The sequence below is a fragment of the Dasypus novemcinctus genome, chromosome 27, assembly GCF_030445035.2.
Source record: "Dasypus novemcinctus isolate mDasNov1 chromosome 27, mDasNov1.1.hap2, whole genome shotgun sequence".
Lineage (NCBI taxonomy): Eukaryota > Metazoa > Chordata > Mammalia > Cingulata > Dasypodidae > Dasypus > Dasypus novemcinctus.
In genome coordinates, this window is record NC_080699.1 from 22,999,346 (window position 1) to 23,023,075 (window position 23,730).

At 47.5% G+C, this 23,730-nt stretch overlaps 3 protein-coding genes and 1 long non-coding RNA gene across 5 annotated transcripts in view; 1 reads left to right on the top strand and 3 right to left on the bottom strand.

The window, feature by feature from the left end:
- The window catches only part of BUD13 (BUD13 homolog), a 32,898-nt gene extending 32,081 nt beyond the window's left edge, over positions 1–817 (bottom strand). The window contains exon 1 of the mRNA XM_004465989.4: positions 630–817. Within this exon, the coding sequence (XP_004466046.2) occupies positions 630–772 (143 nt within the window). The 5' untranslated portion in view covers positions 773–817. The remainder of the gene's footprint in view (positions 1–629) is intronic.
- LOC131276262 (uncharacterized) lies at positions 716–13,851 on the top strand. The gene is made up of 2 exons (XR_009183762.1): positions 716–906; positions 7,359–13,851. It is a non-coding gene; the product is annotated as an uncharacterized lncRNA (long non-coding RNA).
- Positions 5,709–18,856, bottom strand: ZPR1 (ZPR1 zinc finger). Of its 2 annotated transcripts, XM_004465988.5 has the most exons (14): positions 17,658–18,842; positions 17,375–17,536; positions 16,885–16,975; positions 16,435–16,505; positions 15,762–15,848; positions 11,808–11,930; positions 11,417–11,464; positions 11,185–11,251; positions 10,723–10,793; positions 9,945–10,034; positions 9,369–9,479; positions 8,639–8,725; positions 7,078–7,143; positions 5,709–6,330 (listed from the first exon to the last, which is right to left on the bottom strand). In XM_004465988.5, exons 1-14 carry the CDS (start codon positions 17,826–17,828, stop codon positions 6,196–6,198), a joined length of 1,380 nt encoding a protein of 459 aa, XP_004466045.1. In that variant the 5' UTR covers positions 17,829–18,842; the 3' UTR covers positions 5,709–6,195. The 2 variants fall into 2 exon arrangements, with proteins under 2 accessions (XP_004466045.1, XP_023446780.1); XM_023591012.3 differs by lacking the exon at positions 10,723–10,793 and having other exon boundaries at positions 11,120–11,251; positions 17,658–18,856.
- Positions 18,857–19,079: 223 nt separating this feature from the next.
- Positions 19,080–22,280, bottom strand: APOA5 (apolipoprotein A5). The gene is made up of 4 exons (XM_058289110.2): positions 22,026–22,280; positions 21,449–21,528; positions 21,260–21,359; positions 19,080–20,778 (listed from the first exon to the last, which is right to left on the bottom strand). Exons 2-4 carry the CDS (start codon positions 21,486–21,488, stop codon positions 19,827–19,829), a joined length of 1,092 nt encoding a protein of 363 aa, XP_058145093.1. The 5' UTR covers positions 21,489–21,528; positions 22,026–22,280; the 3' UTR covers positions 19,080–19,826.
- Between the last annotated feature and the right edge of the window lie 1,450 nt (positions 22,281–23,730).

The following is a 23,730-nucleotide window of genomic DNA, read 5'->3' on the forward strand; positions in this document are numbered from 1 at the left end:
AACAAGAATAAGGGAAGAACCAAACTAGGTCAGAAAACGGATCCATTCTTCAGAACAATTTGGCTTCACTAGGTCATAAAAGTTTCTCATTTGTAAAATGGGGGCAATACCAATATCTGCTTCGAGGTAATGTTGTGAAACCTAGTAAGTTCATATATGGGTAAAGTACTGGCCCTTGTGTTAGGAACAGTATAAATGTCTGTGGTTGTTATTGTTAGAAGCATTATTAAAAGTAAAAGGAAGGGCCGTGGATCTCCGACTCAGGACCAGTCTTTGGAATTTCAGGAACCCCAATGGCAGGTTCTGAACCCACCATAGTTTTCGGGCACAATATTCATCCATCAGAGCGGAGAAAAGCTACAAAGGCGGGAAATGAGTAATGAAAGTTAAACCCCAACTTTAACACATCGAAGATACTGCTCAGGAGCGCGAGCAGCGACAGGAGGCCGGGGCCCGGACTGTCCGAGTCGGGCCCCGAGTGTAGGCTGGCGTTTGGGCCATCAGGCGGAGAGGCGCGATCCTGGCCCCGCACGGAGAGAAGGAAGAGCGAGGCAGCTGCCGGGGGAGTTGCAAAGGGTGCGGGGGCCGGGGAGCCGCCACAGGCCTCGCCCCCGCCACCACCAACTCACCCCTTGCCGCCAGCCCCGCCAAGTTTCGGCCGCTTTTTGCGACGCTTACGACCGGATTCAGGGCCCCCGTCGAGGCCGGTATCTGCCCCAGACAAGTAACGCTTCAGATACTCGGCCTTGGAGAGCGGCGGAGCTGCCGCCATGGCAGCGGCGAGGGCGGGGAGACGGCTGGACGCAGGGGACAAAATTCTTAAACGCAAACCGGACGGCAGTGACTTGAGGAGGTGTGGCCAGAACCGGAAGCGGCGGAGTGTGTTGGAACTGCGGGAGCTGACAGGTGAGTTTCCACCCGTGACGCATTAGCAGGCTAAAAAATGACGGGACGTGTATGCCGCCGAAGGCCCATCCGACGTCCCTGTGAGGACGCAACCGTGTTTCTCCCATTTGCCCGTCCACCCGTTCATTCAACAAACTACAGGAAGTATTCTAGTCTTGAGGTACAGCCACGACCCAAAGAGATGCCTGCCCACCAGCTTCAGAAGCGCCATAGTGTAGTAATTACGTACCGACGCTGGAATTGCACTGTGTTTAAGTTTGAATCCTGGTTCCGTAAATAACTAGCTGTGCGACCCTGGGCAATTTATGTAACAAAACGGGAATAATAGTGGTACCTTCCTTAAGATGGTTAGGAGGATTAAGATGTTACAAAGTGCTTACAACAGTCTGGCACATAGTTACCCATGTTAGTTATTTTTATAGTATAAATATCTTCAAATAAGGGGAAATCTGTTCTAACAGGCTTACAGGTACCATTCAAGAGAGGAAGTCAGGAACTCCAAACCCACCCAATGAAATTACTATAAAAAAATATATAGGTTTCTAAAGCTTTCCATGTGTAACTTCCCCACATTTGACATTATTCATAGCTTCTAGCTATCTTGGAGGGAAATTGGATTCCAGGACAGTGGCATCAGAGTAAGCAGGAAAGGCTCAACTCTTCACAAGAACAACAGAGAAAAGACCAAAAGCTGTCCAAGGGACCTGCTTTGGGGGTCAGCAGACCAGGACAGTACTGCGCAACTCCCAAGAAGGCAAAGGACAGAGTAACAAAGAACCTGAAACAACAAATGAGTCACTAACCCCCTTAAACCCCCACTTTGACTGGGAAGGGCTCCCACCCCCCACCCTCTAGACATTAAGCCTGGATAATACCTCTGGCTCACTGCAGTCTACTGAAGGGGGAGCAGACGTCTTCCTCCCAGACAGCTGTTGCAAAGGGAGAGGGAGGGTGATTTGGAAGGCTTCTCTTCAGTGAATTCAGCCAGCAGAGGCCACTTTGAATCGTGGCTCTGGCCAGAGCAGAAACAAGGGAAAGTGGAGGTTGAAACAAACACCTCAGTGGAAAGGTTCACCATGGGCACCTTCTGCTAGCTGGCCAGGAAATTGCAGGAAAAACTGCTTTAATATCTGTCACCCCACCCTTGGGGGAAAAATCTGTGCCTCAATAGTCTCTGGCCTGATTTTGATAATTTTAGCTGGGCAATTTTTTTTTTAATATACTTTTATTTTTTTTTAAATATATTTAGACTACATAAATGTTACATAAAAAAATACAGGGGATTCCCATATGCCCTGCTTCCAACCCCTCCCACATTTTCCCACATTAACAACATCTTTCACAAGTGTGATACATTTGTTACAACTGATGAACACATTTTGGAACATTGCCACTAAGCATGGATTATAGTTTATACTGAGGTTTACACTCTCCCGCACAATTCTGTATGACAAGATATATAATGGCTTGTACCTGTCATTGCCGTATCATTCAGGACAATTCCCAAGTCCCAAAAATGTCCCCATATTACATCTGTTTTTCCCTCTCCCTCCCCTCAGAACCTACAGTGGCCACTGCCTCACATCAGTGATAAAAGTTCTTCCATTGCTAGAATCACAATAAGTCTATATTAGAATACCAGTAATTCTACTCTAGTCCATCATTCATTCCCCAATCCTGAGGACTCTGGGATGATGATGTGCACTTCATCTCTAATTGCAAGGGGCAGATGGACGGGACTATCTTGCTTGCAATTACAGACTCTCTCTTTTCCTTGGGATGATCATTGTCCATCATCATCTCCTTGTTAGTTGTCCTGGGTGAGTCCAATGAACTGGAGAGGTGTTGCAACTCTGGAGAGATGTTGCAACTCTGTTGAGATTCAGGGCCCAGCTGGCATATGGACAGCCCATGGGCAGTTTAAAGACCTAGAATAAATTGGACCCAAAATTGAAGAGCTGTGGGGAAAAAAAAAAAAAGGCCAGGCAAGAGAGAAAATGACCAGCAGAGTAAATTTACCAACGTATTCATATGCCTAGACATCAGCAAAAAATCACAAGCCATACTAAGAAACAAGAGGAGATGATCCAGCCAAAGGAACAAACCAAATATCCTGATGAGATACAGGATTTAAGACAACTAATCAATGATAATCACACAAATCTCCTAAATCAATTCAAAGAATTGAAGGAAAATATGACTTAAGAGAAAGGATATTAAGACACTGGGCAAGCATAAAGAACAAATTTGAAAGCCTGCAAAGAAAAGTAACAAAGCTTATGGGAAAGAAAGACATGATGGATAAGAAAAAAAAAACATTTGAGGGGAGAAGATGTAGCTCAAGTGGTTGAGTGCCTGCTTCCAATGTACAAGGGCCCGGATTCAATCCCTGGTACCTTCTAAAAACAAAACAAATGAAAAAACAAAACAATTCTCATGGGGAAGCAGACGTAGCTCAGTGGTTGAGTGCCTGCTTCCCATCTACAAGGTCCTGGGTTCAATCCCCGGTACCTCCTAAAAAAAAAAAAAATCATTAGCCACTCATAACAGCAAATTTGAATTGCTCAAAGACAGAATTAGTGATTTTAAGGACAGAACATCCAAACTAGAAAAGAAAACAGAAAGAGAATAGAATAGAAAAAATGGAACACACCTGTCTCAGGGAATTGAATGACAACACAAAACGCAAAAACATACATGTTATCAGTGTCCCACAGAGAGAAGAAAGTGGAAATGAGGCAGAAAGAATATTGAGGAAATAATAACCAAAAACTTCCCAACCCCTATGGGAAGACATAAGTATCAATATCCAAGAAGGACAACACACCCCAAACAGAATAAATCTGAATAGACCTACTCAAAGACACTTACCATTCAGAATTAGAGAAACTGTGTAAACTTTTTCCACTGAAAAGGAACTGAATCTGTTTTCAGCAGAGCAAGAGAGGGAAGCTCTAGAGAGACTGAATGCTAATACTTAAGTCATGGGGGGAAAAGACTACCTATCATGGGGCATTGAGTTTTACTTGAATTATCTCATTTGACCCTCACAACAATTCTCAGGTAGTTTTTAAAATTATTATCCTTATTTTACAGATGAGGAAACTAAAGCTTGTAGAGGTTAAGGAAGTTGCCCAACATCACACAGCTAGACAGTGGCAAAGCCAGGATTCAAACACAAGCCACGTGACTCTTGGGAGCAGAGGCTAGCAAAGTAGGGTGCAAGAGGTAACCCAAACTTTTTGGATACTGGATCTTATATTTTCATTCTCATATATAAGCTACTTTTTGTATAACAAGTAGGCATTGTTATACTTCATAAATAAACACACATATATTAGGATATTCAAGAGTCTTTACTTACAGAGGTGATAACAAAATAGGTTGGGAGATGACTGCTGTGAAGCATGACCTTTCAAACACTGGGCTTACTGAGTGATTGCAGCACAGGCCTGGGAAGGAAAGCAGGCCTGGTCTCTGAGGGCTTGTGAAAAGAGGACCCTAGACTGAGAAGCCAGGGCTTCACTAGCTGCAAGTCCCCCATATGCAGCCCTAGTAGCTTCTAACTTGCTCTCTCTCAAACGGAACTCCACAGCCCTCCCTCCACCCTGGTGTCCACAGGGATTTGGAAGGGCTCACATTTCTACTGCAGTCAGCATTACCAATCTAGTCTTCTCAGGCCCAAACCCACCTCCTGCTCCTTCCTGGCTTCTTAAGTTCTACAAGTACCCATTCTACCCAGTCCCCAGCCTTACTAACACTATTATAGCAAAGTCTTACTGAAACCCATTAAAGCTTTCAGTTAGTACAGTCAACTGTCTTTCATGCTTATACCCAACACCTTGTCTCCACCACTCACCTCATCACAACAGATATATGTTCAATACCTACCTTGGATGTATACATTCAATGACAAAATAGCAGCATGTAACATGTTTGAAATATAGTATAGTAGTAGGAGTGCCTTTGCAAACAAACTACCCTCTCCTATTATAATCATAAAACTTCCCATTTAAATTTTTCTCTCATTGCTGTGAAATTCAATGTGTATTCTTAGGCTGGCAGTTTGTCTCACCTCCCGTGGTATATTTTGCCACCTTCGCATATTATGTCCATGTGCAGGGCCTGATTTGCAAGCATCTGCCAAGGATTCTCGTGTAACAGTTTATTAACCAACTATATGCCATATGCTAGGGGCTGTGGGGCAAGATGCAATTAAATAGATGTAGGCTCCCATCCCCAATAGGCTATATGAGATGAGACTGGAATTGAGATACTTTAGGAGTAAGAAAAACTAAAGGCCCTGTTAAAGAACAGGGAATACCTTAGTTGTGTTTTCCCACCCTGGCACCTGGCCCTCAGTCCTGAAGGTTCAGAAACTCGGGTTATCATTTCCAGTAACTGGTATGAAAGTGTGAGTTTACCAAGTAAAATTCACAAGACTGAATAAACCAGAATGCCATTTTTTCCCTTCACTTGGGAATATTAACCTGACATGGAGGTTCATCTTCAGAGAACACATTCGCCCCCACAGGGAAATCCATCCCAGATTCCAAATGATAACTGACTGCCAGGTTCCCTCCACTAGAGTTTAAGTTCCATGAAGGCAGAGATTTATTTTATTCACTGTTCTGTGGTATGCCTGACACAAAGCAGGCCCAAAACATCTGTTGAAGGAAGGAAGGAAGGAAATATCAGCCTCAATCCCCAAATTACAATGCCCACACTGGAGAAAATTTTCTCCAGGAAGCTGGATTCTAACATCACAACACCAAACAAAGACAGAATATATAGACCAGTGCTGCGTGAAAGCCATCATTTTAATAACCATTCCACCTGTGCTGGACTTCCTCCCCACCGAAGACTCTTCACCAGTTAAGTCAGTATTTTGTATACCCAAAACCAACTCGCACACTCCAGTCTGTAGCTACAGTCCACCTTCTCCATTTCCTTGGGTCAAACTGGGAAGAACTTCAGAATCCCAACCGTACAGTAGAGAGTATCATGTGGAGGGAAGATAAAGACTTGATAGGGGAAAAGTGGTTCATTTCCGGGTTTCTTCACAGGCTGATTCAAAACCTCTAAAATAAGGTCAAGTAACACAACAAGCTTGCACTTGCATCACAAACTGTTTACAGAGTAGGCCTAGATCTCAGGCTCTGATCAAGATCACGAGTCCTCCCCACCATGGGCAGGGCCAGGTGGCGAGGACACTCCTTAGCCTTCCCAGTCGTAATAAATAACCCTGCAGTGTGAGCAGCACTGGGGGCTGGCCCGTGCCACCCACTGTTACCGCTGCGGGGCCAGGCCTGTCTCATAGCCCTCCGTCTGCATGTCATTGAGCCCTAGCTCCTCGTTTTGGTTGAATGTGCGCTTATAATGTTCCACCTTCATCTCAGGATCATCTTCAGGTGCGTACACGTTCTGCAAAGCCAAGGACGAACAATCAGTGCCTGCTCCATCCTGCTGTCCCCCTACTTCTAGGTGGCTTCCAACTCCCACTTTCCCAAGAAATTAATGACTATTTTTTGCCCTTTCCTAAGGGCCTCCAATTCCCCATTGCTACGCTGAGTTAGTGGGCAACAACAGAGCCCACAAGGGCTCAGGCTGGGGCCGGGGCTGGAACTGGCATAGCCCAATCCCAAGCAGAATTAGGGAACAAACTGCCTAAAAATCTTTCTAACTGCCCCTTCTTCCTGAAGAGTGTAGCAATGGTCTTAATCATGGAAGAGAACTGAGAACAGTTTTGCCTGGCCCCTAATACCTGTTCAACAATTATCAAAGTTATTATCAATCACCAGGATACCCACCCAGGCAGCTTAGAGCCTTTCCATTTTCCTGTCTTTCAGCTCTGATTTAAGGTGTCATTTCTCCTCACTCTACCATCAGATTTGCAGAATGAAAAGCCCAGGGCTGGACTTAGAGCTGGGGACAAGAGCTGGGCTCTAGGAAGAAAGGAGCCTAAGAAAAGCCGTTTTCCATTCTTGATACACTTGCACAATCCCTCCTTCCTTCCCTGTTTGTCTACCTTTTGCTCCAACTTATGCTAAGAGGTTCCTTGATAAAGGGCAGTCTGTTCAAAATCAAATTTCATTTTCTGAGGAAATGATACCAATTCAAGGAAGATCAGGAAATATAACCCCATGAAACATCAGGGAAGGCTTACTGTACCTGCAAGTAGCTGTTTCCTGCTGGATCATCCATAATGAAGTGGGCTTTCACGTTACCCTCAATTATCTAAAAGAGGGAGAAAATATAACCATAAATTTTACATAGCTCCTGGAAGGAAGAGGCAATTCTTCCAGACAAGAACCAATCCAATTGCCATTGCAGAATCCCCAGAAGTCTTAAAATTGGTAGAATTAGTAACTTTGGAAGTGAAATGGAAAGGTAGGACCTTTTGAAAGCTATTAAGAGGCAATTCAACACCTCCCAATCTTGTTTCCACACAGGCCAACAACTGTCCTTCTTCCACCTCAGCAGAAGACTGAAAGGTTCTCTGAAGGTACCACAGCACACTGTGGACTGGGGGACATTAGCAGAGATGAGGATGGAAGGCAAGGAATCGAAAGCAAGGGGGTTAAGTGGATGTACATGTATTAGAAACCAACCCACACTCAGCTCTCAGAGCACTGCCCAGCCAAGCCTTTACCTGCAGACCAAGAAATGGCACTGCCACTAATGGGAATCTGACCAGCCCAAGAGGAAAGACGTAACAATTCTGACACTAAGGGCCCCCACAACAAAATGCCTGAGTTAAACTATCCCATAGTGAACCTACCGTCAACAAGACTCGCTCCCAGTCAGGTTTTTAGTCCACTACTTTTAAGCAATCAATGACTACCAGACACTTGAGCAAAACCTCTAACATTGAAAGACAGAAAATAATACAAGGAAAAAAAAAAACTTAGAAGAAATGGAAACTAAGTAAACTCCAAACATACTAATATCCTCAAGAAGTGAGAAAATATACTATGCCCCTAAAACCACAGGATGTTGGAGAGCAGCTGTAGCTCAGTGTTTGAGCACCTGCTTCCCACGTATGAGGTCCCGGGTTCAATCCCTGGTACCTCCTAAAAAACAAAAAAGCAGGATGCTGTTTAATGAGTAGGGGAATATATTCAAAGACTAAAAAAAGCAAGCTCTTGGGAAAAAAATATGTGTTAGTGGAAACCAGTAAGAAGCAAATAAAGTAATTCAAGAAAACACATGAGTTTCCACATTGAAAGGCCCCACCAAGTATTGGTTGAAAACTGACCCACACCAAGGCACATCATGAAATTTCACATCCAATGAGACAAAAAAGGTAACATCAGAAGAATAGGTCACATATAAAAGATCAGGAATCAGAAAGGTTTCAGACTTCCTGATAGCCGCATTGGAACCTAGAAGATATTAGGGCAAAGTCTTCGAAAGCCAGATGAAAAACTGTTTCCTAACCCAGAATTCTATTTCCAGACAACAATCAATTCCAGTGTGAGGGCAGAATAAAGAAATTTTCAAAGATGAAAGTTCCCCAAAATTTTACTTCCCATATACTCTTTCTCAGGAAGCTATTGCAGAAGATGATGCAAAAAAAAAAAAAGAGCAAATCAAGAAAGAAGATGACATGGGTTAGCAGACACCAGAAGAATCTCCAATGTGGTGGCAAAGAGGTTTAAGAGGTAGGAAGAAATGAGTAGGGAGCCTCTGTTCCCTGGAGGCTCATGACAAGAGTGGCCAGTTCTCTCACCTGGTCCAACCTCCAGCTAAACTCCTGCAGCTTCTCTGTCTGGCCAGGATTGGAACTGTCACCCAGTGTGAAAGGGTTCTTGGTCACCTGTAAAACATGACATCCAAATTGCTAGAATCCTGGCTCCGTGTTTGTTCAGCTTGACTGTAAGCCTGCAGGGGGTGGCAGTGTGGTGCCCAGTCAGGCAGGCATGATCTCCATTATTCCACACCACCTTTCCAACCAGGCAGCCACTTCTACAAGGCTATGGATCAATTTGCCAAGCAACAGCTGGCAATGTGAAACAAAAGCTATAAAATTGCAATTTGATCTCTGATCCTATTTTGAACAAGAAATGCAAAGAAAATATCAATTTACCAAGATAATTGAGAAGTAAGTAAAATGATTCACCAAGAGAATAAACACATGGTAGACTGAGTGAACACATGTTTTGCTAGGGAGTTTCAGGTGCTGGAAGGACTCATACCTTCACTTTACAGAAAAATAAGTGATTTACCTAAAAATCACAAAATAGCTACACAGTCCCAGAGATAGCCCTGGGAATTTTCATTAAAAATTTCCCATTAATTTATCTTCATAATTTAAAATGATATACAAGTCTCTTAAATCAGTTTTAAGTCAAAGAAGCATCCAGTTATCAGCTCCAAAACCTAGGATGCTTGAGGGGTTTCAGGCCCTCTCCAGCAACAGCACTCATGAAAGAAGCCGTACGCCACGCTCAGGGACTCACCAGCTCCCGGATGTCTTTCAGCAGCCCCTCCAGTGTGGTGAACTTGCCCCCGAGCACAGCCATTCCCAGTTCAAATTCCAGCTCTGGGATTTCCACACTACACGTCTCAGACTGTGAGATAAGAGGTCAAAGTGAACTTTCAATCAGGAGCAAAGAAAGCTAACCAGAAGTCTCAGCCAAATTAATACCACCAGTGACAGTTTGGGGACAAAGTCAGCTGTCCCAGTTTTCTTTCTTCCCAGTTAAAACCAGAGGCTCATTCCCATCCATCTGAACCACAGAAATGGAACCCACTGAACAAAGGGAGACTGTGAATCATAGCTCCAAGCTGTCATATATCCTGTCAGTAGAGGTCAGAGAAGAGGGCACTGTTAAGCGCTACTGGAAGCCAAAAAGCTGCAAAGTCATCAGAGAGAGCCTAAAGGTCACCTCTGGATCTGCAATCCCAACCACAAGTTAACCTGCTCAGGGATCCTCAAACCCAGGGACGTGGGGAGGTAGTTTATGTCCCCAGACAGTATTTTTAAAAGGCGATTTCCCCCTAGAGAGAGAAGACTATGAGGATGAGGTTGGTACCTTGAGGAGGTCCCTGGTCATATCAGAGGGATCTGTGATATGAAGGGTGATCCTGGTGCCCAAGGGCTCCACTGCTCCTCCAGATTTCACCTGTCCCAAAAGAAGATCCCAACCCTCATCTTATGCCAGTGATACCTTGGAGGGGAGGCCTGGACCTCCAGTTAGGCCCACTAAAGTCTACCAAGGACAGAGCCTTCTAAACCAACAGCGGCAGCAGTTAAACACCACGAGGTGACCAGAAGCAGAGTGCTCGGCACCAGCAGCCTGCCAAAATTTACCTCAAATTGCCAAGAAACTCCTTTTACCTTTTAAAAAAATTTGACTCTCAGGCTTAAAAGGCACTTTCATCCACTGCATGCAATGTGTGGATCCCCTCTAAATATTCTGGCTTTAGAAGTTAACCAGCTTATGCTTAAATATGCTCAAGGAAAAAGAATTTGCAGCCCTCCAAGGCAGACTTCTATTTTCAGATAGCTCTAGCTGTTAGGAAGGTGTTACAGAGTTAAAATTTGCCTCTAGGAACTTCCAACCTCTGGTGAGGGGCCAAGTCTTATCTTTCTTCCATATAACTGACCTTTGATGGAAGTCTTAAACTTAAGTTACGATGTCCTAGCCTTTTTTCTCTAGTCTAATTCCTTCAAGGGCTCCTCACTCTAGACTAAACCTAGGTGAAAAGCCCAACCCCTTTCTACCCCAAAGCAATAGGTTTAGGTAGGATAAAGTTAGGAGGGAGTTACCCTCAAGCTAGTCTTCTTCCCAAATGATGGGGCCCACCCACCTCATTGGTCCGGTGCCCACAGTTCTCACAATTGGTAGCCATGATGATAACTTCCTTAAAGTGAGGGATTTCTGGAAGATGGAATTAAGGTAAATGTGCTTCCAAGAGAGCAAGATTTTTTCCCGGAGGGGAAGAAAAATCCAAATCCCAAACCAACAGCTGCTGGCCCGAGAACTGCCAGGAAATAGATCGCAAAAGCCGCCTCATAAACCACCCTCCAGAGGAGGGACATTCCAACCCACAAGGGTTTCTGTTCACAGATGTCTGCGCAGGTGCCTCAAGAACATGGCCTGATTTTCAATTTGAACCCCAAGCCAGGTGCACTGTCTTTATCAAAGGCAACATCTTCCTCATCACTCAGAATGGAACACATGCTTTCTTTGGAGGGGGTACTTGCCAGCCTGAATGTAATCTTCATGCCCCACTCAGATGGGGAGCAACCCAACTGCTGACAAAAGATACGGACTAGCTTCATGTTGGTCTCAGCTGGAGCATTGCATTCTGGGCAGTTCGTCTTGAACTGTAACACCTGGAACACCAGATTGGGACACAGGGTAAGACCTCCCAGGCAGGATGCTCAGGCTAAAGACATCCCAAAACATGCTGGTCGCCCATGTCGGTGGGGAGGAAGAGAGACACCGAGCAGTATTAACCTCTTTCTACTCCTTCCCCAACAGCATCCAATGTGACTCACTTCATTTCTGAGGTCTTCCTCTTCTGGCTTCTCTTCTGATACCTGTGCCTAAAAATAGCAGAGATGAAAATCACAAGTTGGCAGATATACCTCACCCCCTCCAATATTCTGCCCGGAGTGGAAGAAAATGCTCTGGCTTATGTCAGGGGACAGCTTGTATGTTTGACAGAGAAGCTAGAAAGCAAAGCCCCAGTCAAGGAAAGCACAGAGCTCAAGACAGCATCACAGCCACCGCCATCCTTTCCCCCTGACATGAGCTGGAAGAGAGGCACAAACATGCTGAGATAAAGTACACAGGGCAGCAGCAGCAAAAGAAGTGTCCATTGACTCCAAGCAGTCCAGGGAGCAAGATAATCCCAGAGCATTTTTATGGCTTCCTCCATCCACTTACCTGGAGCCCCAGCACCTCTTCCTGCTGTGGAGTCCGGTTATAGTGGGTGATCAATAGGGCATCATCTTTCCCAGGAGCATGTGGGTTTTCCACAAAGCTGTTCCCTGAGGGATCATCAATGACCTAACAAATGAGTGAGGAGAGAATAATTGCAGTAAGAAATCATATATGACACGAGATCACTCAGGAACCACAATGGAAAAATCCCACGCCTTCATTCTGTCTGCTTAACTTATGTACTATGACTGGGGGTATTAGAATATCCCAACATAACAGAGTATGTGTTAATTTATCCCTGTAGTAATATAACCTGTTCCTGTTATAAAATATAACCAGGTATAGATTCTTGAAGTCTAAAAATACTTTTTTTCCCCAAACATTCCTCCACCCCTCCCCCGTCCCCCAGTAACTTCTCTATTTTCTATCCCTGCAAATTTGCTATTTCTAGTCATCTCCTATAAGTTATTTTTGTCCTTTGTATCTTGCTTATTTCACTGACCATGTTTTTAGGGTTCTTCCATGTTGCAGCCTGCTCAGAACTTCATTTTCTCTTATGGCAGCTGCTTCTGTCCTGTGTACTTATACGTCCAAACAGTATCATATTTTGTTTATCCATTCATTTGTTGATAGACACTTGGGTTGTTCTCAGCTTTTGGCTATTGTATGTAATGCCGCTGTTAAATATAAACACTGGTGTACAAGTATCAGTTTTCATTCCCTTTGGGTACATACCTAGAAGTGGGATTGCTGGGTCATATGGTAATTCTATATTTAACTTATTCAGGAGCCTCTATATTGTTCTCCACAATGGCTGCACCATTTACATTCCCACCACCAATGCACTAGATTTCCAGTTTCTCCACATCCTAACACTTGTTTTCCTTATTTTTAATAACAACCATCTTTATAGATGTGAAATAGTATCTCATGGTTTTCATTTGCATTTCCTTATTTACTAATGATGTTGAGCATCTTTTCATGTGTTTGTTGGCCACTTTATATCTTCTTTGGAGAAATGTCTGTTCAAGTCCTTTGCCCATTTTTTAACTGGGTAGTCTTTTTGTTGTTATTAGTAGTTCCTTATATATTCTGGATATTAAACCCTCACCCAATATATGGTTTGAAACTTTTCCCTATTCGGCAGACTGTATTTTCACTTTCTTGATCATTTCCTTTGATACTTAAGGTTTTCTTTACTTTTTTAAATTTTTTTTATTTTCTTTCTCTCCCCTTTCCCCCTGTGGTCTGCTCTTTGTGTCCATTAACTGCGTGTTCTTCTGTGACCGCTTGCATTCTTGTCATGTGGGACTGGAAAACTGTGTCGCTTTTTGCTGTTGTTGTTGTTGTTGCTGTTGTTGCATCATCTTGCTGCATCTGCTCTCCGTGTGGTCAGCACCACTCCTGGGTGGGCTGCACATCTTTTGTGCCAGGCGGCTCTCCTTACGGGGCGCATTTCTTGCAGGTGGGGCTCCCCTACATGGAGGACATCCCTGCGTGGCACAGCACTCCTTGCGCATGGCAGCACTGTGCATGGGCCAGCTCACCACACGGGTCAGGAGGCCCTGGGTATCGAACCCTGGACCCTCCATACGGTAGGCGGATGCTCTATCAGTTGAGCCACAACTGCTTCCCGATACATGTTTTTTATTTGATGAAATCAACTTTATTATTTCTTTTGTTGCTCATGCTTTCAGTGTCATATCTAACAATCCATTGCTGAATCCCAGGAAATGAAAATTTGCCCCTATATTATCTTCTATGAGCTTTATAGTTTCAGCTTTTATATTTAAGTCCTTGATCCATTCTGAGTAGATTTTTACATATGGTACAAGGTAGGGAGTCTAACATCATTCTTCTGTTCAGTTGAAGAGACTATTCTTTCCCCAATGCATGTACTTAGCACCCTTGTCAAAAATCAACTGGCCCTAGATGTGTGGGTCTATTTCTAGACTTTCAGTTCTGTTCCACTGATCTATTTCTCTGTCTTTGTGCTTATCGTTATTTTGATTACTGTCACTTTGCAATAAAATGTGAAATTGGGAAACCTGAGTCCTCCAGCCCTATTCTTTTTCAAGTCTGTTTTGGCTATTCAGGTCCCCTTGCAGCTCCACTGAATTTTGAAGATTGGCTTTTCCATTTCTGCAAAATAATTTTAATAAGGATTGCACTGAATCTGCATATTGCTTTGGGTAATAGTGACATATTAACAATGTTAACACTTCCAATCCATAATTATGGGCCATCTTGCCATTTATTTAGGTCTTCTTTAATTTCAGCATTATTTCATAATTTTCAGTAAATAAATTTACTCCTAAATAAGGTTTACTAAACTCCTAGGTATTTTATTCTTTTAGATGCTACTGTAAACATAATTATTAATGTCCTCTTCAGATTGTTCATTGCTAGTACATTAATTGTTCTGTGTGTATTGCTTTTGTACCCTGCCAGTTTGCTGAACTAATTGTTTCACTCTAATGGTTTTCTCATGGATTACTTTGGATTTTCTATATAAAAGATTATATTATCTGCAAAAGAACTTCTAGTACAATACTGAATTACGGTGATAAAAGTGGATATCCTTATCTTGTTCCTGATTTTAGGGGGAAAAGTCTGTCTTTACCATTGCCTATGACGTTAGCTGTGGGTTTCTCAAAAATGGGCTTACTATGTTTAACTATTTGTAGTTTTCTGAGTGTCTAGATCTTTATCTATTCCTAGATTTCTGAGTGTTTTTATCAAAGATGCTGGATTTTGTCAAATGTTCCTTTCTGCATCTATTGAGATAATCATGTTTTCTTTCCCCTCATTCTATTTATATAGTCTGATACCCTGATTGATTTCCATCTATGAACCATGCCTCTCTTCCTAGAATGAATCCCACTTGGTAACAGTGTATTACCTTTTTAATATGCTGTTGGATTTTTTTGCTAGTATTTTGTTAAGGATTCTTGCATCTATATTCATATGGGAAATATATCTGTAATTTTCTTTTCTTATGATGTTTTTACCAGGTTTTGATATCAGAATAATGCTGGCCTCATATAATGAATTAGGAAGTGTTCCCTTTCCTTGAATTCTTTGAAAGAGTTTGAGAAGGAATGGTATTAATTCTTCTTGAAATGTTTGGTAGAATTCACCAGTGAAGCCATCTGATCCTGGACTTTCCTATGGTAGGTTTTTTATTACTGATTCAATCTTTGTACTTCTTATAGGTTTTTTGATGTTTCCTATTTCTTCCTGAGTCAATCTGAATAACTGATGTTATTTCCGAGACTTTTCCATTTCATTTAGATTATCTAGTTAGTTGGTGAACAATTGTTCATAATATTCCCTTGAAATACTTTTTATTTCCAGCAAGGTCAATAGTGACACCACCATTTTCCTATTTCAATTATTTACGTGCTTACAGGCGCACAAACACACACATTTTTTGATCAGTCTAGCAAAACGTTTGTCAATTTTATGAATTTTTCCCAAGAACCAACTTTTTGTTTTGTTTATTCTCACCTAGACAGTCTTTTTTTTTTTAACTCATTTTTTTTTAATACTACATTCAAAAAATATGAGGTCCCCATATACCCCCCACCCCCCTCACCCCACTACTCCCCCCATAGCAACATTCTCTCCATCATCATGACACATTCATTGCATTTGGTGAATACATCTCTGAGCACCGCTGCACCTCATGGTCAATGGTCCACATCATAGCCCACACTCTCCCACATTCCATCCAGCGGGCCATGGGAGGATCCACAATGTCCGGTAATTGTCCCTGCAGCACCACCCAGGACAACTCCAAGTCCTGAAAACGCCTCTACATCTCATCTCTTCCTCCCATTCCCCACACCCAGCAGCCACCATGGCCACTTTTTCCACACCAATGCCACATTTTCTTCACCTAGACAGTCTTAATGGTCTGTCCTCCCCAAGAACTGAAGGCAACTTAGTACTCACCAGTGTGAAAGGGGAGGACACTTGCTTTAGCTCCTTCAGTTTGACAATGAATTCATCAATTCTTTCAGCTATGGTTTCTTCCTTTGCCTGCCATTAATGGAAATGAAATATCAGCTCAAGTGATAAACCTTATAACCCAACCCCACCATGCCCATGTCACTTCTACCAGGAAGTCATGACCAGCCCTGACTTCATCTAAGTTCAGAACAGAGTGACACACACGTCACAGTGAGATGTAGTAAACAAATTGGGAGTTTATGGGTGCTGCCAGGTGAGCCTCATCTTCTCACTCATTCATCATTTAGTTCAGCTACTTATGCCAGGTTAGGGTACACCAGTAAATAAACCACAGTCCTCTTAGGAGAATTCCAGCCATCTGGGGAGACAAGTGACTAAATACATAATTTTAACATCTCATTTTGTCATACTAAATTTAAGATACAAATACATAGGAAGCATCTATAACCCTAGTTGAACAGTCCTTCAGAGGTGATGTTACTGGCTTAGGACATATTCATCATCCTAGCAGCTACAGTATCACAATATGCTTCCCCAACAGGTTCTCAGATGTTTAGTCAGAGACAGGTCAGCTACACAGGAAGCTGAACACTCCATTCAGACTCATGTAAGGAATTATTTCTTGAGCAGCTACAATCAGAAAACCCCAGCTCACCCTGCGTGTGGGTTGGTCCTGCTCCAGGCCAGAGATAGCACGGCTGATCAATCCTTCAACAGTGGTCAGAGCTTGTGAACAAGAATAAAGGAAAAATGAATCAGTTCTGCTGTTAAGTCCCTGTATGACCCAGGGCAAGTCACTTGAATTCTCTCAGCCTTGATTTCTTCAAACATAAAATAAGGAGGCCAGACACAAGGTTCCATTCAACATTAATTAAGAGTGATGCTACAATTCTGCTATGAGCATATCATAGCATTACTATCATGACCTACTATCTCAAACTGTTTTGCTTAAGCTCTTAGTTCATGTTAAACCAATCAAGTTCACCAAAATTACATGGCCAAACCCATACACAAGCTACTAAACCTGGTATCAGAGGTTTTGCAAAAAAGTGGATAAGAGTCCCATTAGGTGTGAACAACCCAAAAACCCTGATCTTAAACTTACCTCCCTTCTGGCTGAAAGGAGGAATTTCAAAATCCAGCTCAGGGATCCTTGTGGTGGCAGAATCAGTCTTTACCACTTCTCTGTTCATGTCCTGGGCAAAAAGGAAAATGTTTAGCCCAGAGAGGATACAGTACAGCTTCTCCTCAGGAAATAACCATTAGACCCCCTCCATTAGACCCCAGCTCTCCACTTCATTCCAGGGAGTCCAGACAATTCCTGTGGAATAATCCAGGTGACATAAGCCAGACTGCCCAGACGGTGAAAATACAATTCATAACAACTTCTGCTCATTTCATACCATCTGACAAAACTTACCAATCTCACCTCACCTAAGTCGATGACAGGACCAACATCATTTTACCAAAGAGGAAACTGAGGCGTGGACACAAAAGGGAATTTATTCGAAATGCCATCCCCTGGGCCAGAACCCTGACTCTAGCCCCCAGGCTCCCTCTAAGTTACTGGGGTACCTGCTCTGAGCTCCTCTCACCTCCTGGGCCCTGACGGTCAAAGTGTAGCGCACTCCCTGGTCCTGGATCCTGCCTGCCGACTGGATCTCTGTGTTGTTCCAGCCACAGTGCTCGCAAGAAAAAGAGCTCACGATTATTTCTCTGAAGAAAGGGATCTTGGTGAGCAGGAGGCGCGTCATACCCTGGGGCAGCAGAAAGCCGCAGAGGAAGAAATCAATGAAACCCCGTTCCCCCGGCAAGCCTCCCCCTCTCGACCTGGGCCAACCGGCGCGGTCGCAGACCCTGGCCCTTTCCCCGCCTCACATTGCGGTAACAGTTCATGCACAGCGACTCGATCTCGGTGGGCTGCTGCTCCTCGTCCTCGGCGCTGATGGGTCGAAACAGGTCTCCCGGAGCGGGCCCTCGCGCCGGGGAGGTCGAGGGGGCGGTGGCACTGCCCGGAGGCCCGGGCTCTACAGCCCCGTCGGCCGCCATCGCCGCCACGCGCAGCGCAGGCCTCGACTTCCGGCTTCCGCCCCTCACTCGTCCGCACCCCCTTTCTCCCGCACTTCCGCCAGGTGCGGGCCCCGCCCTTTTTTAAAGGGGCCGCGAACTCTGCGCCCTCAGGGAACAAGCTCTCGGAGCTTCCTAGCTCTGGCTGCCATAGCCAGGCTGATTCAGGTTTTGCTCCACCTCTATTCGGGTGTCTTTTCTCCAGGATGTCCTCTCAGCCCCAGGGCAGGTTTTTGCTTTTGTTTTTGTAGCTTCCAGCAGACATGTTTCCTAAGTCCCTCTGCAAGAGCTTTGACACAAGGGCCCAGCTTGTCCCTTGGGATCCCTGAGGAGATGCGCCTCGACCTGGGCTTGCTTTGTTCCACTATTGAGCCAAACGCTACCATCTCTAGCCCCCTCTCCGTCGTCGGCTTCTTCCCGCTCTCAATTCCCCACTCTTTCCGTTTTTCCCATTCCCTATTTCTGTCCTTCAGTCTTATATACCCTTTCATAAGCACCTCCCCTAATTCCAAACTCAAACAGACAGCCCTCATTTTTATTCCCACCCTTCCATCCCCAGCACATCCGACCCCCTTCCCAGTTTCCTAACCACCGCCACCATGGGGCCATATCCCAATGCTGTTGCTGAAAGTGGCTGAATCCAGCGTGTCAGGGAAGGGGGGGGCTGAGAACCCTGTGAAGGATGGCTGAGCTAGACAGGACATTCTAAAGGGAAAGGGACTGGGACTGGGAGGGACCTTTTTCTTTCCACCACCCACCCCCATCTCACCCTAACTCCAGAGTTCCCAGGAGGATTTATGAGGAGCTTTGGTGCGCCTGAGCAGGGGTGTGTGTGAGAGGGGGCTTAAATGTTTGGAGGGTCCGAAGGGGGTCAGTCATAAAAAGAGGCCATTCAAAGTCCGGAACTGCAGGAACTACAGCCAGCCATCTCAGGAGTCTCAGGCCCTCAGGGACGGCTGGCACTTCACGCCCACCATCAGCAAGCAGGCTTGAGGCAGGGTCTCTAACTCAAGCCCACCCCCAGCCCCCACCCATGACAGACCTGCCTCTGGCCAGAGGGTCTTGACGCAGAGCCCAGCCAGCGCCAGGTCCTGCGGACAGACCTGGACTGGGAAGGAGGCAAGGAGAAAGAGCAGCAAGGACCAGGGTGGTGACAGGGTGTACGCTGGGGACAGTGGTGAGGTCACTGCTTTCAGACAGGGCCCAAATGAGAGGTCCACCAGGCAAACACGCTTCCAACATAAGCATCTATTTCAGTTCAGTCAGAGTCTAGTGTTCAGCCTGGGAGTCAGGAGAGAGGGGTGGGTGGGGAGGCCATACAGTCTACTCCCCAGGGCGTCTAAGAGGTGCCCGCCACCCCCCTGTTCGGAGGGCCCAGTCAGTGGCGTGTTCGAGTGTAGTGCTATGTAAGGAGAAATGGGCCATTCCTACCCACCAGCAGCGGAGCCGGCAGCATGGACACACGTGAAACTCATACGCTCCCCCACCATGTTGTCTTCCTTTCTCCCTTCTATTCCCCCAGCAGAAGCTGCCAGAGCAGCCCAGGGGTTGGGGGTGGAGTGGGGGAGACAGGAGCTCCTCTCTGTGGATCAGCTGGAGCAATGGCCAGGAAGCGAGCAGATGGGAGTGACAGGAGCCAGGCCCCAGGAGGAAGTGGCAAAGACTTTCAGCACCATGGCAACAGGCTTGCAGATAATCACCCACACCCCGTGCCTCTCCCCTCCCCAATCCCACCACCCCTGAATGGAGTAACTCGTGAAGATTCCCAAATGAGCACGGGAAGCAGGGTTTGCGAAGCCTGGTGAGTGTAATGCATCTGGATGGGGAGCCTCAAGAGGCTGGATATGCCTGGGGCCGCCACCTCATCGGCAGGGTCCTCCACCCTCAGCCCAACGGGCCACTGCTGGGGACTGAGCGACGCTCCGGGCTCGGTCGGGGGCTCCCCAGAGAGCAGGAGTGTGGGCCTGGGCAAGTGGGCCCTCAGAACTCCTCCAGATGGCCGTGGCCCTGGTCACCGAGGCTATGGTTGATGTCTTCCCACAGGTCGTCAAAACGGGCCTGCAGTTCGCTCAGAGCCTTGCCGCTGTCGTCTGGGTGGAACTCCGGGGCAAAGGCGCTGTGGCCTGGCGGGGGCGGAGCCAGCTGCTGCTGGATCTCCTCGGTCTCCTGGTCGATGGCGCGCGTGAAGGAGGCGATCTGCAGGAAGGTATCGTGCCGGAAAGCCTGGAGCCGCTGGCGCACCTCCTCGGAGAGCACCTGGGGATCCAGGCCGGCCCCCTCCTCGGCCCTCTCGGCACCCGCGAGGGCGAAGGCGCTGATCCCGTTGCGCAGCTGGTCCAGGTTTTGCTGGATGCGCTCGTGGAGAGCCTTGGCCTTGAGCGTGAGCTTACGCGACAGCACCTGCACGCAGCGGCTGAGGCGCGAAGGGCTGGCGACGGCGTGGGGAGCGACGCTGCGGTGCAGCTCCTGCACGTGGCGCCCGATGCTGGTCACGAGGCGCTCGGCGTACGGGTGGAAGAGCGCCTTGACGCGGCCGGTGTGGTGCGCCACGCGGTCCTGCAGCTCCTGCAGCAGCGCCCGCGCCTCGGCCACGCCCCCCAGCACCTGGGCCTTGGTGTCCTCGCCCACCACGCGCAGCTGCTCCTGCAGCTCCTCCACGCGCAGGGCCACCTGCTCCATCAGCTCCGCCGTGTAGGGCTTCAGCTGCCGCCGCAAGCCCTCCAGGTTCCAGCCCACGCGCTGGTGCACCTCGGTCATGTAGGGCTCCAGGCGCGCCCTCACCTCCTTCAACTCCTCCTGCAGCTGCTGCCACAGGACCCCCGGGTCCTGTGCGCGCAAAGAAGCCTCCCTCCCTGGCCCGCTCAGAGGGCCCAGCTTTTCCAGGAACTTGTCCATGTCGCTGAGGTCTTGCTCAAGGTTGTCTTTCAGGCTCCTGGGGGAGGGGACAGACACGCAGGCCCTCAGGCTGCTAGCCTCCACGGCTGTCATCTCCTCTGCCCCGGAGACAGCGCGCACTGATCCTGGGGGAAACCAAGGACGCAGGGCGGCGACTCCGGAGCCAGCGGGCGCCAACTGCACCGCCTCACTCTCGAAGCACCATCACGTCGAACGGCGTATCCAGACCTGCGACACCGCCCAGGAGGCACGGACGCGCCTTGACCCTCACCCAGTGCTCTCCTCCCCGGTCCCGGCCTCAGTGAGCCAGGGGGCGCGGCCACATCGGGGTCGCAGCCGGGGCTGCGGGCAGAGGGCGCCGAAGAGCCCCGGACGGCCGCCATCCGCGGGCAGGCCTAGCCCCGCTCGGTCCCTCTGTCCCCGTGGGGGCCGCGGAGGTTGAGGACTCAGAGGCAGCGCGTCATGCCCCCGCCCAGCTGTCTCGTCCCTTCGCCCGCACCCTTGCCCTGGCCACTCACGCGGGTTTCCACGCCAGCTTCTGCTCCGCCCTGCCTTTGTCCCCACTGCTCTGGCTGAAGTAGTCCCAGAAGCCCTTCTGTGCCTGGGCGGCGGAGGACGCTGCGGAGAGGGGTGGGGTGGTGAGGGGCTGGGTTCTCCTGCCCCAGGCTGGAGCCCCGCAGGCATCGGAGTCGGGGTTGGAGACCCACCTGAGAGGAGGGCCAGGGCCCAGGTCAGCACGGCGGCCATGCTCGCGGTTGTCCACGCTGAGAAGGCAGCTGGTGGGGGCCTGGTGGGAACGAAGGGGCAAGGACGGGCCATCTCTCAGGGGGGCCCTGCTCCAACCCTGTGAACCCTTCCCTGGGGTGCAGGGAGCACAGAGCTGTTGGGAGCAGGGGGTGGGGCTGAGAGGGCAGGGGGACTTCTCAGTCATGGGAAGGGCTGGACTGCTCCTTTCCCACCTCAGTCACAGTGTTGAGGTGGCACTCAAGCCACGTTGTGAAAGACCACCACCACCCCCACTCCAGACCCCAGGAGCGGCTCCCTTGGCCACTTCTGGACAACTCACTTGCCCACCTAGCTCCCTGACTCCCATTTCATGGTTGGGAAAATGGAGGCATATGGAGGGCAAGAAGCAGCTTTGCCAAAGGGCTCACGGAGCCGCCCTGGCGTTTTAGTTCCCACACCTAGCTGCCTGCTGAGGCCCTCTGCACTCCACCCCCTACACACACACACACACACACACACTTAGGAGGCGCGACCCTCTCCCTCTGCCCCACTGCTCACCTGCTCAGTCCTGGGCACAGAGAGAAGACTTTCCCCTTTATACTCCAGGGGCCTGGCCTCTGGCAACAGTTGCACTGAGTAAATGCCACGTGGAGGTTCAAAGAAGGATGACCTCAGCCACCTCCCAGCGCTCAGCTGCCCCTTTCCTGGAACCCAGAGGGTTAATGAGAGCCCTAGTCCCAGGCACCTGCCCCGGTGGAGCAGTGCTTCCTGGAAAGTTATATTAGGAGCGGGGCTGAACTCCTCTCGCCCCAAGGCCTTCAGCCTTCCCACTGACCCGCTGCTGGCCCGCCAGTCGAAACAAGCCTGTTTTCAGAGGACACCACTCTTATGCAACTGCCCGGAGTTACTGTGCCCTAGCCAGGTAGGGACAGTATCCTGCTGCCGGCCAGAAGCTGAGCAGCCCTTGGCCGCTCCACCACAGGTGCTCAGGCAGGCAGGGAAGAGCCAGCATTTATAGGATTAAAGACCCTCCCACCACCCTCTTCGGGAAAGGATCCTGCAAAGAGCCAGGGAAGCCAGGTGGGGTAAAGATGGGATGGAATCTGGGCCCGGGGCTCTGGGCACCAGGAATTGGAGCAAGAGTCGGATTCTCCCCTTGGGAAACCCTAACACAGAGCCTTGGAGAAGGGGAAACCCAAAAGCCTAGATCATTCTATGATGTCATGCTCACCCCATGTACTTATACATACACATTCATAAACTCCTGATTCTTGCTCCTAAATGTTTCTTGTGTGGGTGCCCTATCTCCCATTTCACCACCACTAGAGCCGCAGTTTTCTTTCATCTTGACTGCATTCGTAGCCTCCTAATGGGTCCCTACCACAGTCCTGTCTGTTCAGCCCCTGCTCTGCTGTGGCTCATGCCAACCCATTTCCAATCTCATTTCCTGCCACAGACAACTCTTGACATTCCCTGAGCATACCACCTCTTTAAGGTTCCTGAGCTTTTGCACAGAATTTTTTCCCTTGTTCAAAATGAGTTTATAGTCATCTTTTTCCAGACGTACTTTGCATTAATTAGGATTAGGCTTATCTGCAAGTGACTAAGAGAGAAAGTAGCTTAAATAAAATGGAAGTTTATTTCTCTCTCACATAAACAGAGGCCAACCAGGGCTCCTCCTATCTGGTTGCACTATCAGCCTCAACAAAAGGCTGATGTCCATGGCTGCTTCAGTTCCAGCCATCGAGTCCACCTCCCTGCCAGCTAGAAGAAGGAGGAAAAGAAGGGCATGCTTCCTCCCTTTAAAGACACGTGCCAGAAAGTACTCTTATCGATTCTAATGACATCCCATCAATCAAAACTTAGTTGCGTTTTCATGCTGACCTGAAAAGGAGTTTTGGAAGTGTAGAGTTTACTCTGGGTAGCTGTATTAAAACATTCAAGCAGGGCTCTATTACTCAGGAAAAAGAGAAGAATGTAGTTGGGAGGGACAATAGTAGTCCCTGCTGTACAGCTCAAATGTCACTGAATGCTCTCTTCTGTCCTCACCCCTCCCGAGCTCAGGAGATAAACTGTTCCCACATTAATCACGTAACACTTTGCATATTCCTGTGCTGTATAGTATACAATCACTTAACTCGTCTTTAAGTGCAAAGATTTTGTCTAGCTTATGTCTGTGTCCCCTGCAATGTGTGGCACGGTTTCTAATACAGAGAAGATTGAGTGATTGGGTTTATTCATTCGGTTGATTAAGAAACTGAGG